We start from the raw sequence: 22247 nt of genomic DNA, 5'->3' as shown, positions 1-22247 counted from the left end.
CCTTGAAGATGTATCTATATGTCTTCATCTTGTAATGTTTGTCATTAACCAAGCTTAAAATCATTGGTCTCCTAACTTGTGATCTGTCTAAAATTGATCACCTCGAATTTCCCTACTTGTTTCAGTCACATCACAAAAACCTTAGCAAAATAAAACTCGGAAAGCCATGGGAAAAAGATTGTACAATGGAGGCCCATTACTGGAGACATTTAGTCACATGTACACTCCCAGAGATTCAGGATTAAAGCAGTTATTTCTCATTATTGAAGTTGAACAATTAACAGTAATAGGAAATTTGGTACAAGCATGGATTAGATGAATTGAAGTGACCTTTCCTTCGTCATGTTGCAATACCAGACTTAGTTTTTGTCGCTCCCTTGAAGAATTACATGCTTCCCTTAACTACCGTCTGCTAGATATGCCACAACAGTTCTGCCCACGGTTAAAGCCAAAAGATGCAATTGGAAAATTCTCAACTTTATAGGAAAATAGTTTCAGCAATGATTGTGGGGAAAACATCTTTGCACTACAGCAGACCTAATGGCACACTCATTAGATGCCTAAGTCTACTCAGGCCTCTCGTCCCACCAGAAGTTTAGGTGTGAAAGGAAGAGACCAGCTTTGCTTCTGAAACAGGAAAACTTGCAAAAAAAAAACAATACTTTGCAAATAGGATGAACTGCAATGAAATCAGGTGTCCAACCTATAATAAGCAAATTACTCAACCAACTAAAGACACTGGCACCTTTAAAACATGTTAACCAACTAAGTTGTTTTAAAAATCAAAAGGCATCAGGAAAAATAAATAACAAAAACAATAACAGGGTCTGTAATATTTCAATTGCTTTTTGATGACTTACGTGTGTTTTAGAAGCACAGAGGACTGATTTTACACAAATATGCCTTAAAATTAAAATGCATTAACACAGAATGCCACAAGGCATGGGGGTGGTTATAAGTCATTTGAGTAATAATCATTCCACATATTCCCCCATCCCCAAAACCAAGGAAAACCAGCACTCTGCACTTCACTATAGGGAGTACCAGAGAACATCACCATGGTACGAATGGTGGCCCATTGGGAAACAAATGACCCAGCTCAAAACATTCTCTTGCTGCCGGGTTTCCCTCACAGCATGCCAACCCAACGTCCACTAGAGGGCGGCGCTGCAGCTTGCAGGGTTCAGCTACCAGGAACCTAATGCAGTAATTTCTTTTGGTGTCTTTGCAAAATGAAGATAAGCTTTCTAAAAAAAAGTTCCAAAATGGTCAAGGTTACTGAGTGGGAGAGGGAGAGAGAGAAAAAAAAACCACAGACGCAAGACTGCAGATAAAGCATTAAGGGGAGCGGTGACCTACAATTCCTTCAAAGCAAATAAACTGGAAAACAAAAGCTGCGGTGCACATTATAAACTCCCTCACACAACTTTGCAATTGCCAAAGACTGAAAAGGCGTCACTTCATACAGACTATGCTCATGACCTCTCCCGCAAATGGACTCTATATTAATTCATTTTTTAATGTTCTGGTGGTGGTGTTGGTGGTTGTGGGGGCGTGTGCAGGACAGATTGAGGTCAGTATATGTAGAAATGCACATCTATGGTCCCTATTAATCAGAGTTGGTTCCAAAAGGAGGGGGGACGCACACAAACAGGCGGCATATCAAAGACTTTCCTCACTCTCCCAGTGAGAGTGTCCAAGGCCACGCGTTTTGACTGCATCAAAAGGTCTCCCCCCCACCCCCAACAAATACCTCAACATCATTCCACAAAATCTTTGCACCATGCTGACAAAACATTTATTTTTGTTCTTGGAATAGTAAATAATGAAATACACACTTAAAAATTGGCCAGCCCGGCCGTGAAAGTTTCCCTTGTCCCAGCTACCCTCCCCCCCAATCCCTTCGCTAGCCCTACCTCAGGTAGTCTCTGCGACAGAGGATGAGATTCGCCTTGGTGTACAGAGTTGAGCCCACCTCTCCCAGGCGGCAGTCACAACAGGCACATTTCAGACAGTCCTCATGCCAGTACTTATCCAACGCCTTCAGGAGGTAGCGGTCTTTAATCTTCCGGTTGCAGCCAGCACAACCTTTCGGCTTGGTGTCTGGCTGAGCTGAGAGCATTTGTATACCTGCAGAAAGGAAAAGGTGGGGAGGGGAATGAGAAGTGCAGGACAAAAAAAAACACAGAACAACACCAGGTTAGTGTCCTATTCCTGCACAGTACTGGGTTGCTCGCGTTAAGCTGATCAAATGAATACTCAGTTTCTAGCTGGGCTGTGTGAAGTGCGGAAAAATGATAACATTACTGCTCCAACTGCCGTTCACTTTCACTGCTGTCTCCGGTGTTCAGGCTGGAGAGATTTGTTGAGAAGCGGCAGCGCATGGTTATATGGGATGGTAACTGGACAGTGCCACCCTTCCCTGGTGGAAGATATGATGCCCATCCATGTGGCAGACCAGGAGACACAAATAACCTACTCTCAGAGCCAGCAACGCGACTTTAATCCGTCATTCACAAAGAAATGGTATTTCCAACAAGTCAAACTTTCCCCATTCACTACTCTCCATTTCACACCGCCCCAAGCCCAGTTCCCCAGCCTGATAGGGCTGAAGATAGCGCCCCTTCCACCCAAGTACTGATCAGTACATTTAAGTTGAAACGATTTTTTTTTGGTGCGGTTTGATGGTTTAATGGACTAACCTCGTGTGCCCCCAGTTGGAAATATCCGCCCCAGTTCACATTGAGATCTCAATCGTACTAAAAGTCCATTATATTGGAGGAAAAAAAGCCTCTTTTTTTTTTAAGAAAGACAATTTTCAGATCAAAACAGCAATTACTGCATTGTCCTCCCTCTTTTCAATAGCTTCTCATACACACACATCCATTTGACAGAAACCTGGATTTATAAGTGAGAGGTTAGGCATGGTCCACACAGTGTTTACATTTCTTAATGATTACACCCATCTCAGTCCATTTAAACAGCGCTCACTCAAATTGCTAAGATTTTATTGTGAACAGACCTCACCGTCACCTTCCTTGCTCTTTTACCCTAATGCCACTTAATTCTCTCTCCCCCCCAAAAAAAAAACCCCAGCTAGACCAGACAGGAGTAGTGAGAATGTTGCAACTCATTACCATGCTCAAGATTAGTAATACTTTCACTGCCGTAGAATAGGTTGCGCTCCATTGTTTTTTTTAAAAGAGAAAAGATTCCTAAATCGATTCTTAACTCATTTATCCCTGGGGAGGACAGAGAGAAAGAGAGATTGAGGGAAAGATTTGGCAAATTGGAAGTTTTGGGTCCCACAACTGGGGCTTGATAAAAAAAACGGTGGTAAATGAGGAGAGAATTTTGCCAACACTGTTTCATTATATCATTGATGGATGGCAAACAAAAGATTTGAGGGGTGGGTGAATAATAAACGTTGGAATCAATCTTAAAGCCGTTTCTTTCTCTCTCTCTCCTGGTTCAATGGGTCCAGAGCGCCCCTGCGGATAACAACCCTCCGGAATTACAATGCAAATAAATGTCCCCAGTTCAGGCATTTTAAAAAAAGCTCTTTCTTTATAAAGCAACTGGAGCTCGGAACCAATTTGATTCCCACTCCCTTCTTAGATGTAGCTGTAAGGCTGAAGAGATACTGACATTTTTCCACTCTTATCAGTTTAATTACAGTTTCCATGGCAGCAAAGTGCTAGTGCTTGGCAAAGGCCAATGAGATTTTGCGACAGCCACCCCAATTTCTGATGCAGCCAGCATACAAAACAACACACACACAAAAAGAGAGAAAAGCCCACTCTCATCGCTAACATGCTCAATTTAATGTCTTTTTCTCCCCCCTTTCTCTACCCCGCGAGAAGAATGGGTTGAATAATGCGAAGAGAGCCATTTACAAATGACAACACTTTTGACAGAAAAAGGAATCCTTCAGAAAGCACTAAAATAAAAAAATCATGCAAGTCACAGAAAGCGTCACGCTGCTTGTATAGGTGGAAAAGAAAGAGAGATTCTTATTCCACTAAAACCTCTGAAGAACTCGGCTTTGTGCAGAATCGCAGACACACACACATACAATAACATTGAGAATCACGTTCGCCGCCTTACCATAAAATAACTTTCCTCCCCTTTTCTGCATCGGTTGTGTGTGTGTGTTTTTTTTTTAAAGGGGAGGGTGGGGGGTTGGTAGGGTGGCCAGGTCTCTAGCAGCTTCTTGCTGGAAGAGCCGGTTCCTTCCCCGTCAGGGTGAACTGGCGGCGATGAGCAAGTACACCGAGCCTGGTCATTGTTGACACCGACAAAAGACACACGCTTCACAAACGTACCGCACGTTTCCAATCGTCAGCCTGACACTTAGAGGCAGTTAGTGTGAATGCGGAATGACATAGCCACACACTTTTTGGTTGGGGTGGGGGGGGAAGGAATTTACTTATAATATAACCCCCCCCTTTGCAATGGCAAGAACTCCCCCACAAAAAAAAGAACTTTTGTATTTCTTTTAAATTAACAAGAATCCCAGAAAATATCTAACCAGAGGAAACTTACCTAAGCCTCTTAAAAAAAAACTCCCCTACAGAAGGGCGCGGTGACAACGCAGAAAAGTTCAAATCATTCAAAAATATAAAATGCACACTTTTCGAAAGCAAAACACAGCCCAGAGTAGCCGGGAAATAGCCAGAGGGATATTCTTTCCACTTACCGTCTCTATTCAACATGAAAAAGAAACCCTCTCCAAATATGTTCAGAATACAGCGTGTACTTTCTTCCAACGCAAGGTCAACACACGGAATGCACTTGAATCGTTAAAAGAAAGTTTTAAAGATAATGAGATCCCCAAGGAACTGCCAGTAATCGAGTTGATCACAACGGAGCTACAGGTGTTCTGTCTGGGTATCCGCAGTGTAACCTTTCCCTGCGACGAATGATGGAGGACAACTTACCTATCAGCTTATAAGAATTGTCCTAAACGAATTCAGCCTCATCATCTGCAAATTCAATCCTTCGCCGGCGAGACACACAATGCAGTAAAAGGTAATTCAGTTATTAGCGAGATAGCGCGGCTGCCGCTACACACACATACACACTCACTCAGACACACACACGACAAGAACACGGCAGCGCTCCCCCAGACTTCGATATTACCACACGCACACTCTCTGCTGTCGACCCAAGTCCAGCAATAGCCCTGGGATGAATCCTGTCTCAATGGCTAATTTCCCCATGGTGAAAATTTAGAAACAGCCGCACGCTTTTGGCTAGTCAGAACCACACACACACACACACACACACACACCGTTCTCAGGGAAGGGTGTGTAAAAAAAAAGCCAGAAAACCAACCTCTTGAGTGCGTCCAGTTTCAGAGACTGCGGATTAATGAGAGCTTTCTTATTGATTTAACCGTTTCACAAAAAAAGTGTAGCAGAGCCGAGTTGTAGTTCCCCCTCCCCGTTTCACAAAAAACCCTTCTCTACTGTTTAGCCCTTTACAACTATGAGATATCAATGCCTTTTGTTAGCCAATACATACACACATACAAAGCAGCGAGTGAGAGAGACAAAATCAAAACAAATGGAACAGCTAATGAGGACAATTAAATTAATTATGTTCAAGGAGATGAGTTTTTTTTAAAAAAAAACTGTGTGATCTGCTACCCCTCGTTTGCAAGGACTGCTCTGTAATTCATGGCAAATGATTAGTGCATCTATGCAAATCTTTGTTTAAATCATTCAACTAATTAAATGATAGGATTATTCTTCTGCCTACAGTGACATCATTTCCCAGTAATTAGTACTCTATTTAGACTGTGGCAATAGATTCTTAATAACACCAGCGAGTTGCAGACGTTTAACCATTTTCTCACGCGTCTGAGAAACTGTCCAAAACCCCGGTTATATATTGTACTTTTACCTCCTCGGAGGTGAATAATACGCCCCAACTTCATTTAAAGAGAAAACACATAGGAATCAATAGTTAACATTCAGCTCCATGCTACTCATTTCTCTCATTCCCATCCCCACCCACCACACAAAATGTAATGATAATAAGATGGGTCATAAAATGCTCCTCTTTTCATTATGACTGATGAAATGCATTAAAACTGACAGGGTATTACCTGACAGTAATTAGGTTTTGTCATGAATTAAATTATTTGAATGCGGACTATCTTCCCAATCGTGCAATTTTCAGGGAATTTTTTAAGTCAGAGAAGAGACAGAAAATAGCATTTCCCCCCTCTCTTCATAATCATATGAATTATTCACAGAATCATCACAAACCATACAGTTGAAGAGGCCCACCACTTAGTGCATTGCACAGATGTGATCAGCAGTGATTACCAGCAATGAAATACTAGGGGACACACACACACGCACAGTGATTTGGTGAACAAGAGGTGGAATTTAATCATCAATTGATATTCACATATTAAAAAAAAACACTAATTCATAATCTCCACAAAATCCTCCCTTCTTTTCATTTTCAAACATAAATTTTTGCATTTACTCCCTCTGTCAAGCCAGAAGGGAGTTTTTAATGTAGGCGAGCATTTTCTTGCACTGTGGGCAAATTAAGTGCTAAATTGAAAACTCTCAAGAAACCCTTTTCAAAAAGAACTAAAATAAAGTAGCCATTTCTTACGTTTTAAAAAAAAATGTTCCAGCCCAAACTGATTCTCAAAAATCTATTGCAATCTTTCCATTCATCGACTAGGACAGTTTATCCCCTATTTCACAAGCACCCTTTAAAATCAAATTCAACACAGAAGACAATAATAGAACTCACCTTATTTCAAACCACTGCTGAGTGGGTTTCAAAGAAAAAGATCCGTCAAGTTTTCACTTTTTTTAAAAACTGCTTTGCACTAATGCGTTGTTTTGAGTTCTTTCCTTTTCCTCAAAATAAGATCAAACAGAAATCCTATATTCACAAATAGAAACACTAAACAGTGTTGTTGAGGCAAGAATTAAGTGTTAGGCTGTTTCTTCCTCTTCTGAAAAAAAAACTCAGTTTCCAGGGAAGATAGAGAGAGAGCAAATTTCTTTTCATGGGGATGATGGCAGAACCAGTTAGTTGTTCCTTCTAACCGCGACAGCAGGGATGAAAGGGCCACCTGTCTCTCTCTTCTCAAGCTGAGCACAAAACCTGAGTGGGCCAGCTTCTTTTCCTCCAGTATTTAAGCACCTCACCAGGTCCCTAGTTAGCAGCTTCCTTCAGCTCATCCAAGAAGCTGACAAGTACTGTTAGAGGAGGCTGTACATGTTGCTCTAATGGACCTCATTAAGTTCTACTTACAGATGTTCTCTTAACATAATTGATCTGTGGTGAGTTGAGAGGACTGAAACTTATTCCCCAGCCCCCAATTACGGTTGGGTAATTAGATCCCCAACCTCCAATTTTTCACATTCACCCTTCTAACATTCCAAAATATCAAAGTATCTCTTTCTCACAAAGCCCCCCTTACTGGACTCCACTCGCTCATAGTATTGACAGTTAGATCTGCTAACCTTTGTAGTGACGCCAGATTTAATAGCACATTCAATTCACTGACAGAGTTCCATCTTTTTTTCCCTCTCCCCCTTTGCTTCCTTTTTATTCTACTCTGATAACAAAGGGGAAGAGAAACTAACTTTGTATGGTTTGTACTTTTTGATAAAAGCTACTAATGATCAGCCTTGGCAGGGGAAATTCTGTTTTAATGTCTTTTTTCAAAATCTGTTTTAATTCCTCAGATAGGAACTTTAAGGAGCAATGAAGGAGAGAGGTGCTGCTCTGAAACAGTGAGGGGAAAATATACTGCACACCTGGGACAGATGAAGCCAAACCACTGCTTTTATAATGCCAATCAGCAACGCTGTTATCATCCTGCTAATTAGGAAAGCAGCCTAAAACAGAGAGCACTTTGGGAAATGGTAATACTATGGTTTTGCACTTAAAAGGGTAGAAATTTCCTGTACTGTAGAATCGTGGATTGGCTTTGACAATCCTTTAACTAATGAATAAGGTTTACTGTGCACTTCTTCTCTGAAACAAAGAATTTGCCAAAAGAACTTTGATGGTCTCAAGGGAATCAAAGGTCACAGCACATCACAAAATTGGTGGAATGAATTTTCAGGATGAGGGAAACAAATTCTACACACACTAAGGCAGTAGTACTTTGCCGAGAGTTAACGCTTGTCTGTATTTATTGCCGGTCTGAGGGTTCAAGGCATTCCAAAATCGATCTAAGAATATTAGGAAGGGTTCTGAAGAAGGGTCACTCAACCCGAAACGTTAACTCTGATTTCTGTTCACAGAAGCCGTCAGACCTGCTGAACTTTTCCAGTAATTTATGTCTTTGTTTCTGATTTACAGCATCCGCAGTTCTTTTGGTTTTTACTAAGAATATTAGGGGCGATTAAATGTTTTGGTTTGTTAAGGGCTCCTTAATGTAATTGTGGGTGAACCCATGTAGCCTTTGTGCAGGATTGTTGAAGACTGAATATAATACTCCTGGTTATAGTGAACATAACAGAGAGAAACATTTCAAAGTTGCACCACTTCAACAAGAGAAATGAATAATCTGGAGGTATGCTTCAAGGTTCTAAGAACAAGCATGTATTGACAACTGCCGGGAATGTTGCAAGACGAGAAGAGGTCAACTCAGGTACAAAGAGGCTTAGGAAATGTGCAATGCACAAGTGCTATATAAATCAAGATCTATGCCAAGAAAATAGACTGCCTGCACATTATGGAGGTTTGGTGATGAGCAGATTTGGAATTACATTTTTGGGTTAGCACAGATGCAGTGAATGAGTTATGCTTGGTGATCTGAGAGAAGCTGTAAGGACATTTATTGATCTGCATTGTCCTGCCAGAAGTAGGGGACCAGCAGCACTTAACTTTGGGGATAATGTTGGAAAGGTTTCCGCACTCAACCATTTTACTGTGTAATGCTCCATGATGAGCTTGTCTGAAGCCTTGTATCATCACAACCTAGTCACGCTCATTTTAGCAAGCAAAATCCTTGCCTTCTCCAAAACGGGTGGCATCTTCAAAACATGCACACTATATAAACAGCCACAAGAATACAAACCACCTGATGTTTGCTGGGTTGAAATTTCCAAGAGTGGGCAGGAGCTCTGGGCAGAACACTGTCTGACAGCTCTTTTTTTAACAGGCCCTCTGCCCCATAGTCAGTGTGGCCAACAGTATTTAGCTCCCTGTCAAGTTCGGAATACAGCAACAGAGACTGCATTGCAGGATTATGTTGGCTTCCTGCATACAGGGAAGAGATTGGAAGGACGAGAAGGAGGGGGCAGCATAGAGATGGTGGGTAATATAATGGGCAGGGGTCAGAGAGACATTGGGCTAACATTTCTAGGGTAGGGGGTGATGTGGGCAATGATCATTGGCAGCTTCATCATGGGTGAGGGCCTCTAATTGAAAGTGGGGGGGGAGCCAGGCTTTCCTGGAGTTCTATGGTGGAGGGGAGCACTCCTGTCCTCCTGGAAAGACAAGTTTGATTCCTCAGCAAGTAACATTTCCCTCCATTAGTTTCCAGGTTTCCAGCCCTCATCATATTGAATGGTGGAGCAAGCCCAAAGGGGTGAATGGCCTATTCCTATTTTCTAAGTTCCTAAGTTTCTATCCTTTAATGTTTCCCAGGCTGCAGGAACAGTGGGCAATTAAGAAGGCAAATGGTATGTTGGCCTTCATAGCATGAGGATTCAAGTATTTTTTAAAATTTTATCCATTAACAGAATGAAAATATTGCTGGTATTTATTGCCCAGAGGGCAGTTCAGAGTCAACCACATTGCTGGGAGTCTGGAGTCACATGTAGGCCAGACCAGGTAAGGATGGCAGTTACTTTCCCTAAAGTACATTAGTGAACCAGATGGGTTTTTCCTGACAATCGATTCATGGTCATCATTAGATTCTCAATTCCAGATATTTTTTATTGAATTCAGACTTATGAAGAGAGACAGGATCGGTTAGGACTGTGTTCACTAGAGTTTAGAAGAATGTGGTGTGCGATTTCTCATAGAAAACTATAACATTCAAACAGGACTAGACAAAGTAAATGCAGGATGAATGTTCGCAATGAGTGGGGAGTCCAAAACCAGGGGCCACATTCTAAGGATATGGAGTAGGTCATTTAGGACTGAAATGAGGAGAAATTTCTTCACCCAGAGAGTGGGGAGCCTGTGGAATTCTCTGCCACAGAAAGTGGTTGCAGACAAAACATTGACTGTTTTCAAAAAGGAGCTAGATATAGTTCTGAGGGCTAAAGGGATCAAAGGGTATCTGGAGAAAGAAGGAACAATGTACTGAGTTGGCTGATCAGCCATGATCATACTGAATGACAGAATGGACTCAAAAGGCCAAATAGTCTGCCCCGCTCCCATTTTCTGTGTTTCTAATAACGTGGGAAATCTGTCTGGGGGGTCAACATTAAAGCTAGAAGAGTCTGAGGTAGGCAGCTTCATTAAAATATTTAAGTGAGTGACCTGAATCCTGTGAGGAGTTCGGTTCCCCATGACCTTGCCCCTGCTTTGTTAAAATTGAGCACAGAAAAGATACAACGGAATATACGGAACCTACAGTGAGGCATTCTGGGTGGATGGTTTGCAATGCAGAGTGGCACTAACAGCATGCGTTCAATTCACACACCAGCTGAGGTTACAATGTTGGACTCTTCTTCTCAACCTTTCCCCTCACCTGAGGTGTGGTGACCCTCAGGTTAAGCCATCGTCAGTCATCTCTCTGTAATGAGAGAGCAGCCCTTTGGTCCTCTGGGACTGTGGCAACATTACCGACATTTATTACTAGTTTTATGAACCAGTTCCCTTTTACACATGGTATCTTTAGCCAGCCTATGCCAGCATTCTTTTAATTGTCGTAACAGTGAGCATTGTTCCATGATGAATACTCCATCGAAGTTGCTTTCTGCAACCCATTCTCTTTCTTATCATGTGTGGTATAATATTTCTTACATCGGGGAGAGATGGTCCCCTGGTGGTAATGCCACTGGATCAGTAAACTAGAGGTCCTGGTTAATGCTCTGGGGGCAGACAATGGAATTTGAAGGCAGTCAATAAATATGGAAATCAAAGCTAATCTCATCAATGGTGCCCACATAAACACTCATCTGGTTCACTAACATCGTTTAAGGGATAGAAATTTTCCATCCTTTCCTGGCTGTTCTACATGTTATTCCTGACCCACAGCAACATAGTTAATTCTTAACAGCCGTCTGAACTGGCACAGCTAGTCATTCTGTTCAAGGATAAATACAAATGAGCAACAATTACTTACCTTGCACATCCCACCGAACAATAAAAAAAATCCTGTTTATTACGTTTTTGTTATTATTTCTCTGAGACAGTGCTGTCAAACCAGAGCCAAGCCGATCTGTAAGACCAAAGCTAAGACACCTGTCTTTGAGGATACAGTTTATTAGCTACTCAGTCTTACAGCTCCTTCCACACACTGGCCCCAGTTTTATATCTACCTAGTCAATTAATTACTCAAATAACCCCAATCACCTGCTTAGATACGTGCTATATTAAAGTAGTAAGGGCGTGGAATGCCCTGCCTGCAAAAATAGTAGACTCGCCCACTTTAAGGGCATTTAAATGGTCATTGGATAAACATATGGATGATAATGGAATAGTTTAGGTTAGATGGGCTTCAGATTGGTTTCACAGGTCGGCGCAACATCGAGGGCCGAAGGGCCTGTACTGCGCTGTAATGTTCTATGTTCTATGTTCTAACAAGTGCAACAATTTTTGTTGTAATTTTTAATATACTTGCCTCCTGCCTACGAAGTCAAATCTAACTACAGATCTAGTCTCCTTTCCCCCCCATTTTTCAATTTATGGAATTTCACTTAAGCCTTCACTGAATTTCAGACACCAAGGGCTGAAATTTCCTGTTTGCAGTTTACGTGTAGAGGTAATTGAGTTCCATAGTGCCAACGGTGCCATGGCTGGGCCAATTTGATCTTCTACCTTCACCCTCAGAAATTAACAAGTCAAATGTTTCATTGAGAATCCCATTGTGAGCAAGACAGAAATGCACAACACTGGCTGGCGTCATCCAGCTTTAATGCCTCTGGCATTGTATTTGAAGTATTTTAAGGGGAGGCGATGGCCTACTATTATCGCTGGACTGTAAATCCAGAGACCCAGATAACATCCCGGGGACCCAGGTTCAAATCCCACCACGACAGATGGTGGAATTTGAATTCAATAAATATCTGGAATTTAGAATTTACTGATGACCATGAATCCATTGTTGCTTGTCAGATGAAAAACCCCATCTGGTTCACTAATGTCCTTTAGCGAAGGAAACTGCCATCCTTACCTGGTCTGACCTACATGTGACTCAAGACCCCACAGCAATGTGGTTGACTCTGAACTGCCCTCTGGGCAATTAGGGATGGGCAATAAATGCTGCCTGGCCAGCGATGCCCTCATCCTGTGAATGAATAAAGAAAAAAAAAGTCTAGTTCCAGTTCACTTCCGACGGTGCTATCCAGGAATGACCTTTCACACTGTGCTGCTCGAAGCCTAATCACTGAGGATGTTTCCCAGCAGAAAGTGAAGGATGCCACCTGTTCCACAGTCCAAGAGTTAGTGGATGGGGTCATGAAGAGGAGGTCAGTTCTTTTTCCAGTAGAGTAGTACCTCCAGACCCAGCAACCTAAACAGAAATTGCAGCACAGTTACTGCAGTGTCCCACACAAAGAGGGTGTATAGCAGTGCAGAAAGATGTTCAATGACCTTCTGCACTCTGCAAGGTTAAGTGCTACCATCTTCTCTTTGCTACCTCACACTCAAAGGGTCATTACTCACTCTCACCCTGCCACTGCCACATATCTCTCAAAGGTCAATGGACCACACCCTCAGTATCAAGAGACACCCAATGTCTCTCACACACCTCATCTTCAATAATGATAAACCTTTCTTATCCTCTGCATTTCCTACACATTCTTTGGAGACACCTAACCATTTCTTGAATGACAATTAACCACCCTTACATTCTCTTCTATCATACTCAATCCCTCCCTTTGTCTCATTGCAGAACAAAAAATGGACCCAAAGCTGAGCCAAATTGTCGAAGACAGACAAGACGTTAGTGGACATTAAATTCTCACTCTCTGCAACAAGAAAACAGTTGAATTGGCCAGAGGAGAGCAGATTGTGCATGTGGGCACTGTGAAACTCAAATGGGGGCAGCTGACCCAGTTAGTTACATTGTGCTGTGTTGCTTCCAATTACCACCAGTGCTGATTCATTCTTCATTTGCTCAAACTTTGTTCACCTTCTATAACTAATTTCATCTCTTCTCTTGTGCAGGACACCCAGCAGCACCCATCAAAACCTCCACAAAGGGGCCAGCGCTGGACACCCTCAGCTCGAATATAGCCCTGGGGAGGAAGCCAGTGAAAGCTAAAGAAAGCGTCTCACCCGAATCCTTCACCAGCTCAGAGAATTTCACACTTGGTAAGTACTCATTCGAGTTTAGACTCAGGGATGTTCTCCTTCTGAGTTCAGTGAGCAAATAATCAAATAATCACTACGTTGCAGAAAAAGTCTATTCAGCCTATCGAATTTGCACCGAACTCCCAACCCTAGGGAGTTGTTGGTTGGTTCGCCGAACTGACTGGTTTTTGTGCAAACGTTTCGTCTCCCTTCTTGGTGACATCATCAGCCTCCGTTGAAGCGCTGTCGTTCTGTCCTGCTGTGGATTTATATGGTCCGGTCTGTCATGGTGGGCAGTCTTGTTTCCAGTTTTGTACTGTAGTGGTATGTAGATGGGCTCTATTTCAACATGCATGTTTATTGCATCAGTGGTTGAAAACCAGGCCTCCAGGAACTCTTGTGCTTGTCTTTGTCTTGTTTGTCCTCGTACTGTGACTTTGTCCCAGTTAATTGAGGTCCTTCTATGTTGGATTGTATTGAAACGAGGGACAGTTGGTCGTGCTGTTTTGCTGCGAGTCGGTGTTCATGTATCCTGGTGACGGGTTTCCTGCCCATATGTCTGGCATCGGCGGTCGAAACTGTCAGGATAACCATTGTTTGCAAAGATTCTTGCAAACAACTCCGAGAAGACACAGTACACCCCAACACACTGGCCACCCTATGCTATATTAGAAACATATCAGAACTGACTACAAGACTCCTACAACCTCTTGGAATAAGGATAGCACACGAACCAACAGCCATACTTCGCCAGTTACTCTCAAAGATGAAAGACCCAATACCCACAATGAGTAGGACAAATGTGATATATAAAAAACCATGCAGCAAATGTGAGAAACACGACATAGGACAGATGGGCAGGAAACTCGCCACCAGGATACATGAACACCGACTTGCAGCAAAACGGCACAACCAACTCTCCTTCCTTTCAATATACTCAAACATAGAAGGAAATCAATTTAACTGGGACAAAGTTACAGTACTAGGACAAGCAAAACAAAGACACACACGGGAATTCCTGGAGTCTGGTTTTCAACCACCAATGCCATAAATAAACATGTTGAAATAGACCCCATCTACATATCACTATGGTACAAAATCAGAAACAAGGTTGCCCACCGTGACAGACTGGACCATATAAATTCAGAATGGGATAGAACGACAGCACTTCAACGGAGGCTACACAGCACTGATGATGCCACCTAGAAGAGAGATGAAACATTTGCATGAAAACCAGTCAGCTCGGCGAACTAACCAACAAATCCAACTGCAACCCGAGCTACAGATCTTTGTTAAAACATTAAACCCCCAACCCAATCCCTGTAATCCTGCAGCTACCATGGCTAACCCACCTAGTTTGCACATTCCTGGACATTTAGCCTGGCCAATCCACCTAACTTGCACATCTTTGGACAGTGGGAGGAAACCAGAGCACATGGTGGCAATCCACGCAGACATGGGGAGAACATGCAAACTCCACGCAGTCACCCAATTGAATTCGGGTTCGAGGCAGCAATGGCAACTGCCAAGCCACCATGCCGCCCCAGTAATGATAGTCCGTAGGGGAGTGTCAGAAAAGTAACACAATGTTATTGAAGACACCTGAACCCTCACATTGATAGCAATTGAACTAAATGTTATCCCCTCAAAACAGTGTGGTATGGAGGCTTCCTGAGTAGGCAACAGTCATGCTTCAATAAGGACTTCTGAGGTGTGGGACCTTATCTAGTAGAGCAATGGACAACCAAAATCTTTATACTACAGCAAGATTTCAACCAATAATCACCTTAAAAGGCAACCCCTCCACCTCCTTCCACATTATGTCCTTGCAAACAACATAGCAGCCACAATGTGTTGCCTTCCAGAACTTGCTGAGGAATGTCATTAGAAGTGGGGAACTTCAGTTTCTCCTTGTTATCAAGTCAAAACTCACTGAGATAGCCCTCTGAAAATCACACCCTTCTATTCCTCAAGTCATCACAAAAGTTAAAGATTTCAAAAGCAATACACAAAGTACTTGATTTTCAGATTCAGGTGAATAGAAAGCACAGCGCAATTTTCTGTATTTAAGAAGAAGCATTATTCATTTCAGGTAATTAGATTCATGCAACAGGTAAACAATTAAAATAAGTTAAGTGCATTTTACAAATTAAAGCTTGAAACTCCCTTAAAAACCTCCCCTTATAGACATATAGACAGACTGACATAAACAGGTGGAGAGAAACACATGGGCAGGGGGAAATGGGACAAACAGTTCTGGTGTCTTTGATCATGGGATCTGCTGGGTTAATTCTTTCTGATCCAAAGGTTTCAACTTGACCCCATTTCCCAAATGTGTCTAATGGTTTGCAAGAAGCACAGGGTGGCTGGTTCACTTACGAAAGATCACTGACATCCAATTCACAGCTTGCAGCATCTGCTGGAGCAAAAGATGAGCTGGTTTAAAGTGACATACTGCAGAATACTAACAAAGAGAGCTTTGGACTGCTGTAGTCCTGCTGATTTCTCTTCTGGACTTACTATCTTCTCTCCATCTTGCTCCGAGCTTGTTCAACTATCTGGTAACCAATGACATAGTTGTTGCCAGGCAGAGAACCTTAATCATTGATAACTGGCCATTAGTCCAAGACAATCAGTTCCACTTGTAAACATCCCTCGGCTACGGTTCATCTGCACATTTCTAGAATCACAGCCACACAAGCAGTGTTCACACTACGTATCAAATTCCTTACTTTTGTAAAACATTCAGCCATCCTTGTAAACCCCTGGTTTTCTCATTTCAATCCGCTTGTTTGTGACACTTGTTTGTCTTACATGACAAGGAGGCAAACAATGGGCACAATGTAATGCAATGGTTGCTTGAGGCCGTAATTTGAAATCCAAACTCTTGGACAGTTGCTGACAATGAAGGGCAAATTGGAGACAGCTAGGTGGCATTACTAGATCAGTGAAGGCACGATCCTACAGCTACCAACACTGCGTTTGCCACCAGGAAGGCCTCAAAAGCAAAGTTATTAACTCTGTTCCTGATGCAAAAACAATAACGTGCCCTGCTCATTTTGTAGGCAGTCACAGGCACTTTGTAAAGTTATTGTGCTGTTGATTTTCCAAAGTTCCAAATCTGTGTTAATGTCAATAATTTGCAGGTTGTGCTTGTGATGCATTTGTTGCCCCTGCCCGCATACTTCACCTTGCACAGACGAAGAGTTGAGGAGAATGATGGCTTTGGACCCTGAAGGTATATTGTACAGAAGAAGCAGATGTCAGTTTTTGGTGAGTGGCAGTCACCAGGTATCTGTGTTGTTTCCTTGGTCAGACTTTTCTGCCATCTAGTTTCTTGCGGGAGGGAAGGAAAACTGGAAGTTGATGTGAATAGGACGATTTCAGCATCAATGAGATGTGAATGCGTTCAAATAAGGTAGGTGCCACTCAAGGGTAAAATGCTGTATTCTCCACTTAAACCCTAAGGAGAAAATTGTATGAATTTTTATCGATATCGGGAATCTTATGTTTTCATTCTTGCCCCATTAAGTAATCTCACTGATCATTATTCTCACCACAACGGGGTTGGGGGGCATGGGGTTTAAATCCCACCTCTCATTTAGTCTTAAGGTGAGGTATTGCACACACTGTCCTTTTTGTGTATCTGGAAGTTATCAGGTCCACGAAAAATCTGCTTGGCCTGATGTAGTTAGATGCTGTTGCTTTGGAGCACTTGCTGACTTCTGAGTCAAAAATGTTCAAACCTAACCACATAACTGATGTAAACAAACTAGATTAACATTTCAATGCCATGCTGAGGGGAAATCTCTGGTCATTGGAGATGCTGCTTTTGTGATGATTGTTATATTAAGACCCCACTTGGCGCTTCAAACAGATGTAAAAGTTCTCTATGGCATGACTCGAAGATTAGGACATTTTCCCACTGGTCTGCCTGATATGTTACTGTCAACCTCCAAAAACAGATTATTTGTCATTCTGTGCAAAATAATTGCAACATTTGCCTATATAGCAATGACTACACTATGCATAGCAGTAGTAACAGTTGGATGTGAGGAGCTTAGTGATGTCCTTGTTAATTTTTTTCATCAACTTGCAGTTGATCCATTCCCTAAAATTACACATTCTGTGGTGAATGAACTTTGTGACATTTAATTGGTTAAGTGCCTTGCTAGTTGCTTGAGAATTGTTAAAGGATCATTACTGGTGTGTTATAATTGGATACTATTTTTTTCATTACCATTAAAAAAAATTCTAAAGCCATACAATCCTGCAATTCTGTTCATGGTCCTTAATTATAATGAATAATGGACATTTGTCCTGATTCTTGAAAGGAGGAAAATTTAATCATATGTGTTCAACGTAACACAGGCAGAGAAGACATAGCACAATTGCACTTAATCTCCTCCTACTGTAATACATTGCTGGAAATGTTACACTATGTGAGCATCTTTCAGAACCATTTGTGTCAATGTAAACATCTGGCAATAACTAGCGGTAATTTACTCGGCATGTGGCCACTCATTTATTCCTAGTTTCCTTTGCAAATGCAGTGCTCATTACTGTTAAGTGAAATACTCCAACACTTTGTTCGCATTTCTTGTTCCTTCTATTCCTGATGCTGTCATGCGGTTCCATTACCAAGCTAGTGTGCTTTTACCGTTGGAGCATTTCACTTACCAGTAATGAGTTCTGTATTTGCAAAGTGAGATAGGGGCTCTCCCAACAGTTCAGTCAATATAGTTGATGAGCTACTGAGACATGTTGACCAGCAAGCTTCCAAGGTTTGTTTCCTGGCCAGTATTAAAACTTCTGATCTCAACCTTATGACAGTGAAACACAGAAATATGTAAAACTTGGAAAATTTAAAGCACAGAATTATTCCATTTGGCTCATGTGTCTGTGCTACCTATCCCAATTTGAGATAAACTGCATAGTGACAATGTGACTGATCAGCCTAACTTCAATTTTGAGGTTTTGACCCATATCTCTGTACAATATGGCAATAAGAGTGAATATCTAATAATTTGTTAATTGTGACAGCTCTGAGACCAGAGGAACCTATTGGAAACAGCTTTCCCACCATTAAAGCACCTGTCAACCATTACCTTTTGCTTTCTGAGACTGAGCCAGTTTTGGTTCCAAATCGTCACCTCACTTTTACTTGTCTGACTGTTCTGCCATGTAGGACCTTGTCGAAATCCATATAGCCATCAAATGCGCTATCCTCATCAAATTTCCTTCAAAACATTAAGTAAGTTAATCCAGCATAATACTTTCTTCACAAACTCATGCTGGCTGCTTTTAATTAATTTGTGCCTTTCCCAATCATGATTTATACAGTTCTTCAGAAAGGTTTCCAAGGACTTTCCTGCCACCATGTTTAGGTTCACTGTCTGAAATTACTGTCTTCATTTCTTGCTTTCTATTTTAAAAACAACGCAACATGTTAACATTCTCTGACATTGAACTGACGTTGTGGTGTGGACTTTGACTTCTTCAGGGTACTTTTATTTGAAGCGGCAAAAATTATATTAGTTTCCATAACATAGAACCTAGATGTGGGTAACGTGGTATTGAAAGATTTAACAGATGTCTATTACAGTTCCTGATGGATATAGCTAGGTATTAGAGTCACAAGCACTTCAGCATCTGGGCAAATATCAAACTATTTATTACAAAGCATAGCATGCTTCCATCAATGCCTCATGCTTCAAGTAACCCCAGTTAAGACAGAGTCTGAGACCTTTATACCCTCAGGTCACATGCCATGATGCAGTAATGATATCTTGAGCATGTCATATGCATGTACTCCAATTGTAAAACTATTACTAACAGAGTTTATAATAAGGTTTCCCAAAGTGGAGTCAGGATGCCAAGAGGAGTCTCAAGCTGAAATTCTGGGCTTGCGAGGTCATACACATCAATAGCAGACTTACCTGTGCCCAGCTCTAAAAGATCTTCTCTTCCTCCTTCTTTACAATTAACTAAAGTTAGCACCAGTTTTCAGTTCCTTCTCAATGTAGCATCCCGTTCAGTAGTGATCTTGTATGATCTGAGCTGGTTGAATATTCTGGGATCCTATGCTGGTATCCAAGTATTTGTGTTTTTGACTCATACTCTTTATGAGGTGTGTAGTTATGGTAGTTATGCTCACTTGTCATGTATCTCTTTCATTCTCTTCTGTATTTCTAAAAGAATATACCTTGCCTTGGAATAGTTAGACCATTGGCTGTTGGACAAGGCTGCTCACGTTTTCCTTCCAAGCACAGATTGTGTTGGGGATGGTAATCTCTTTTCCATCAGTGCTGCACAAAAATGCTGTAGTGCAATGTGACAATCTTGCTTTGTTTATGTCCTGATGAAGGGTTTTGTCAAACATTGACTTTCCTGCTCCTCGGATGCTGTGCTTTTCCAGCTTCACATCTATGGACTCTGGCTTCCAGCATCTGCAGTCCTTTCTGCCTCCAAATCTTGCTTAGTTGTTTGACACTTGATGGTCATTGATTGGATCGGTTGTGCCATGCTCTCTGTTAGACTGTTTGAATGAGGACAGTGGGGTGACGATGTGATATGGATCATTCTCCACTTAGCATTATGAAATGGTTCACCAGTGAACTGCAGCTTGTTGTCAGACCACTATCTACTCTGGGACACTGAATTAAACTGAAAACAGCGATCATTGTGTCAGCAGTGGTCACACTCATTTTGTTACTAGGACCTCGAAGAATGAGACATTTAAAGAAATAATCTGTCACAAGAATGTAATCTTCCCTGTGCACTGTGAACAGTTCTGTTGTTACTTATGTCCAAGGATTGGTTGAAGTGTTGTATGGATGTACAGGTGCTTTCTGCTGCTGTGACTAGCACATTTGATATGCCTCACATACATTTATAAGTTGTTAAATATCCTGATGTACCTTCAGCCAGTCCACAGATTCACAGTGCTAACCATCTTGTCTCTTCAATACCCATTTGTCCCTGCTGTAATGTGATCATGATATCTTTGTGTAATTCTTTTGGTATTAGGTTGTGTTTGCCCTTGAAAATAACTTGATATACCAGGCTTATCTCATGTGTGGCCAAAGTGAATGAATGTTGTCAGGAGTTTCTTTAATAATGTCAGGTTGTCCCTGGATTATGGTCTTTTGCAACTCTTGTAGTTATCCTTCTTCAGCAGTTGCCAATTTAAACAGTTCACAATGGCTCTGGCCAAATTGCAACAGATCAACCTCAAGAACATCTTCAACTTCAGCTGATTTGATTGCAACAGATGTGGTCTGTTCCATCAGAGTGGGTGTGGTTTGAATCTCATGAATTGTGACTGTACATAGTGTTTGTGTATTGGCACTGAAGTGTGATTCTGCTTATGTGTGGAATTGGTGATCTGTTACACTCTGTGGGACTATCTCTTGTGGGCTGTATCATGGAATGCCACTTGCTGATGTACAAAAGCAACAGGCTGCACAGTGGCAATATATTGTCACTAGCTTTTGTGTTGCTTTTAGACTCTGGGCTGTCTCGACATTTTCAAGACATTAGATGTCAATGGCTGTAAAAGTTTAAGATCACTTTATGTTATCAGCGTGGTGTTTGAGGTTAATAATATGTAAAGCGTGTTCATTTTCTAAACTTTACGTTTTGAATTTGTTGATGTATCTGTGTTTTTATAAGTCCCTAAAACTTCGCCTTGTGCCAGTATTGTGGTGTGCTATTATCTATATGGTCACCTGTGCTTTGTTATAGAGTCATGGATTCATAGAGCCTTCCTTTGGTCCAACCAGTCTGTGCCGAACTAAACTAAACTGGTCCCACCTGCCTTCTCCTGGCCCATATACCACCAAACCTTTCCTATTTGTGTACTTATCCAAAGTCTTTTAAATGTTGTAATTGTTCTCACATCCACCACTTCATCAGGAAGTTCATTCCACATGTGGACTACCCTCTGTGTAAAAAAAATTAGCCCCATGTCTTTTCTAAATCTCTCTCTTCTCACCTTAAAAATATGTCCCCTACTCTTGACATCCCCCATCTTAGTGAAAAGACAACTACCATTAACTCTATCTATACCTCTCATTATTTTATAAACTTCTATAAAGTCCTGGGTTCTGGCTTAGCCTTTGGAACTAGATATCCTGCATGTGCATGTCAAATACCCATTGGTACCACATGCTTTGCAAAAATGAAGAAATGCTGAACAGATTTTAGGTACGTGCAACAAATCACATCTGTTACCGAACCTGTGGTCGTCTGCGGTTCAGAGGGAACGTTGACCCATACTCTTTGCAGTGGTAAAATGCTCAATAGATTCTTGGAGTTTCTGCCTGTGTGACATGAGTTGGAGTCCATTAATCCTGAAATTTATACTTATCTTGAACTGATCCTCAGGAACTTTCCAGACCTTTTCTGGATCTTGCTGATCATCTGCAGAAAGTTCAGGTGTCTTAATTCTGTGACACTGCACCTTGCTGATGGCAAACAAGATTTTCCTCTCAGGATCATTTATCTATTGATCTGTAAAAGAGAACTGCATACAATACTTGAATAGCAGTAATTCAGTAAAGCCATTATTAGCTGCACAGTTCTTAATTAATTGTTTATTTATACAAGCAGAGTGATATGTTTGAGAGATAGTAGGAACTGCAGATGCTGGAAAATCTGAGATAACAAGGTGTACAGCTGGATGAACACAGCAGGCCAAGCAGCATCATAGGAGTAGGAAGATTGACGTTTCGGGCCTAGACCCTTCATCAGAAATCTTTTGATGAAAATTTCTGATGAAG

At 41.6% G+C, this 22247-nt stretch overlaps 1 protein-coding gene across 11 annotated transcripts in view; it reads right to left on the bottom strand.

Moving 5' to 3' along the window:
• The window catches only part of lmo3 (LIM domain only 3), a 201475-nt gene that overhangs the window by 59287 nt on the left and 119941 nt on the right, over positions 1–22247 (bottom strand). For 2 of the 11 annotated variants that reach the window (XM_048610245.1, XM_048610237.1), the window contains exon 2: positions 1917–2130. In XM_048610245.1, the coding sequence (XP_048466202.1) occupies positions 1917–2122 (206 nt within the window). In that variant the 5' untranslated portion in view covers positions 2123–2130. The other 9 variants (XM_048610239.1, XM_048610243.1, XM_048610238.1 and 6 more) reach the window with 9 other exon arrangements.

This window comes from Rhincodon typus, chromosome 22, assembly GCF_021869965.1.
Source record: "Rhincodon typus isolate 14 chromosome 22, sRhiTyp1.1, whole genome shotgun sequence".
NCBI lineage: Eukaryota > Metazoa > Chordata > Chondrichthyes > Orectolobiformes > Rhincodontidae > Rhincodon > Rhincodon typus.
This window is presented reverse-complemented; position numbering and strand designations above follow the sequence as displayed.